General features: G+C 33.8%; 1 protein-coding gene across 1 annotated transcript; it reads right to left on the bottom strand.

Annotated features, from left to right (window-relative positions):
- Positions 1 to 221: 221 nt before the first annotated feature.
- On the bottom strand, positions 222 to 1884 carry LOC129947862 (luciferin sulfotransferase). The gene is made up of 5 exons (XM_056058598.1): positions 1609 to 1884; positions 1312 to 1546; positions 1031 to 1229; positions 834 to 960; positions 222 to 768 (listed from the first exon to the last, which is right to left on the bottom strand). The coding sequence occupies exons 1-5, from the start codon at positions 1706 to 1708 to the stop codon at positions 380 to 382; spliced, it is 1050 nt and encodes a 349-aa protein (XP_055914573.1). The 5' UTR covers positions 1709 to 1884; the 3' UTR covers positions 222 to 379.
- Positions 1885 to 3154: the final 1270 nt, after the last annotated feature.

Raw genomic sequence — 3154 nt, 5'->3', positions numbered from 1 at the left:
AAAACTTTTGATTGGTTTGACAATATCTGTCAACAGATCGACCAGTTTTTCGTAAACATCTGCCAACGATGTGAGCTGCCAACCTGGCAATATTTTTCTAAACGTCACTGTCAGAGAATTATCACCTAACTATCTGACAATTAAATTTTCAGAATGTGGAACAAAATCTGCCAAATCTTCCAACAATATAAACAATTTTTCATTGAAAATACTTTTAGCTCATTGATAGTTAAATCTCTGAGAAGCCATTATATAGTTTATTTTTATGTTTTAAAAAATAGTATCAGGTATTTTTGTAGGTATGTAAATACAATAAAGCTATGTCTATGTGCAAAAACAAAATTCAAATGAAATTAAAATTATACATATTCAAATGATTTCATTCAGGGAAAACTATTCCCGTCTTTTCCATATTCTCTCGTATCCACTTCTCAGCTCTCGCTTTCAATTTGTCACTATATTCTGCTTGCCATCCATCGATTACAGTCCCTTTTCGTACAAATGCAGCCTCCCCTTTAATCGTTAATCCAATATCGTTCATTTCTTTTCCATTTATTGCTGTATTTTGTTTAAAATTTGCAACATTTAAATGATTCATGAGATTTTCATAATCTTCACTGGTGAGTTCTTTTCCCAAGAAATTGGAGAGTTTAGTTAAAACTTTCCTCAAATCTTTCACCATATCCTCATAGAATAAAAATAAAACATTTGGATGATGACGATTATCCCAACCTTCTTTGATGTGACTCCAATATGGCATCCATGTATCTTCAACATATAATTCATATAGAGTACTTTTCAAAATCATTCTAATCTAGATTCAGAAGACTTACTCAGTCCTTTCTCGAAATATGTCCAATAACGTTCAAAGTCTCCAACGTATCCTTGAGTTTTGTAGAGTCTATTGAGATAATAGAAGGACACTGCTACATCCTTTGGATTTCGAGCTACATAAATAACCTTTTTATAAAAATAAAGAAAAACTATAAACTTTAATTTGTTTAACAATACATTTGTCTCAAAAACCTACTTTACACTTTTTCTCCATAACAGACGTTGGCATTAGTGAAAATGGTAAATGAGTTTTAATGAATCTTTGTTCTGTCACATTTTTCAAAAACTCATAGCCTGGCTGAGATATTACTTCGATGAATTCCTGTTTCTCTGGATAATTCGCGTTTTCACTAAGAAGTTCACTTTTCACTTCAGGATGCATACAGTGGTTGAATCTTGAGAAACAACAACAATAAAATCAATACTTTTCAAATAAAAACAAATTCCTAAATTAATAAAATAAGATTAAAAACTTACTCAAAAAATGGAAATCTTTTTGTAAGTGGCTGATCTCTGGCTTTCTTGAAATTCAAATTATTTGAAATTAACCAAACCATTTCCTGAGTCCATGTAGTTCCGGATCTAGGAAAAGTCGCAACCCACACGTCACTTTGTCTAGCCTCAAAATTGTAATATCCTTCCGCTGAATTTTTAAAATTTTGAGCGAAAAAATATTTACTCGGTCCAACTTGTACAAATCCATCACGTTCACCTGCGAAAAATTATCCAATCCATATTTTGTTAACAGTCTTTTGAGGACAATAATGATCCTACCATGGAAGAAGTCCAGAAGCTCGGAATTGATCTCTGGATCGATGGGAACAATATCATAAGGGAATTTTAAGTGTTCGTCTTCGGTCTTATTTGAAGCCATACTTATTTTTACTTGTGATGATTCCAGCAGCTAAGCCTCACCAAGTTGTACTGTCAAGAGTACTTCGCTTTTGATTTACTATATTACCCTTTGAAGCTTGAAGTTGAAGCTCAAGCTAAAGTTTTAGCCCCACATAATGTCACATTCTCAACTTTTGGATAAAATGCAAATTTAATGGCGCGTGTAATAGAATTTCTTCAACGCGAAAGGTTGATATTTATAAAACTGCGAACCAAACCCCGCCAGCGAAAGTTTTCCACCGCATCGTCATCAAAATATGAAAATGTGGCTTGAAAGTTGCTAAATATTGAGTGTTTGGCAGAGGGGGTATGTAATGCATCAAATATGGATTTAATAATAATAACACACACGGCTTGGCAGGTGTGTGAATTTTGTTTGCTGTTGCGCCGTTATTAATTTGATGAGGTTTGTGGTTTTGTTAAAAGTGTAATAAATGAAACCAGTTGGTTGTGTTTTTCTTGTCAATTACATTTCTGCGAGACTCATGTCAAGGTTATAAATTATTGTAACAATTAAAGTACTTTGATGATTGTTGTTTTGTTTTTATTACTTAACGGTGGATTATTAAATTTAATAAGAGCTTGGTAATAACTTTTTCTTATTTAGTGTAATAACGTCTAATTTTCTAACTAAAATAGCTCCAGTTTGTCAACAAGTTTTTTTTTAGATAATTTTAACGTAATATGGTAGGTTTTTTTAGGGCATATTTATTGTGGTCTTTGATTTAATTTATATTTAATCAATTTAAAATGGTTTAAGTTCGATATCCCGCTTTTTTCATCCCACTTTTTGAAATCCCAACTCCTAAAATCCCATTTTATTAACGTCTCATTAATTTTTTGAATTATGAAACAAATTATTATTGGTTAAGTTTATGTAATTCATACCAATCGTGTTTAATTGAAGTTGACAGCATTACTTACTTACTTAAGGTGGCGCTACAGTCCTGTGTGAAATAGAGCCTTACCTAACAAACTTCTTCATTTAGCTCGGTCCCTAGCTAGATGTCTCCAGTTTCGCTCTCCAAGTTGGATGAGGTCACTTTAAACTTGTGCGCGCCAACTGATCCGCGGTCTTTCTCTACTGCGCTTTCCTGTGGGTATGGATTCGAGGACTTTTCATGCGCTCTACGTGACCCAGCGCATCACCTTGTCTAAAACCTTTTTTGACATCGAAAGGTTCTGTTAAGTTGTTTCCAACCTTTATGGAGCAGTGTGAATTCTCCGTAGTCATCCTTCACAAACAAACGAGTTTGGTAGGGGTGCAAAAACTAAACATGCCTTGTAGTCTGTCCATGTAGTTGCTGTCATATGCGGCCTTTAAATCGTTGAAAATATGGTGGGCGTTGATTTGGTGTGTTTGGGTTTTTTCCAGGATCTGCCGTAATGTAAATATTGCATCGACTGTGGACTTTTCTGGTCTAAA

This window comes from Eupeodes corollae, chromosome 2 (assembly GCF_945859685.1).
Source record: "Eupeodes corollae chromosome 2, idEupCoro1.1, whole genome shotgun sequence".
NCBI lineage: Eukaryota > Metazoa > Arthropoda > Insecta > Diptera > Syrphidae > Eupeodes > Eupeodes corollae.
The sequence above is the reverse complement of the archived record's forward strand: the minus strand, read 5'-3'. Positions and strand labels throughout refer to the sequence as shown.

Excerpts from the sequence above, each read along its gene's own strand:
- LOC129947862 (XM_056058598.1), bottom strand. The coding sequence starts at position 1,708 with ATGGCTTCAAATAAGACCGAAGACGAACACTTAAAATTCCCTTATGAT. Across the intron at positions 1,230-1,311 it reads AAAAGATTTCCATTTTTTGA|ATTCAACCACTGTATGCATC; the intron begins GTAAGTTTTTAA and ends TTGTTTCTCAAG. Across the intron at positions 961-1,030 it reads TTATGGAGAAAAAGTGTAAA|GTTATTTATGTAGCTCGAAA; the intron begins GTAGGTTTTTGA and ends TTTTATAAAAAG.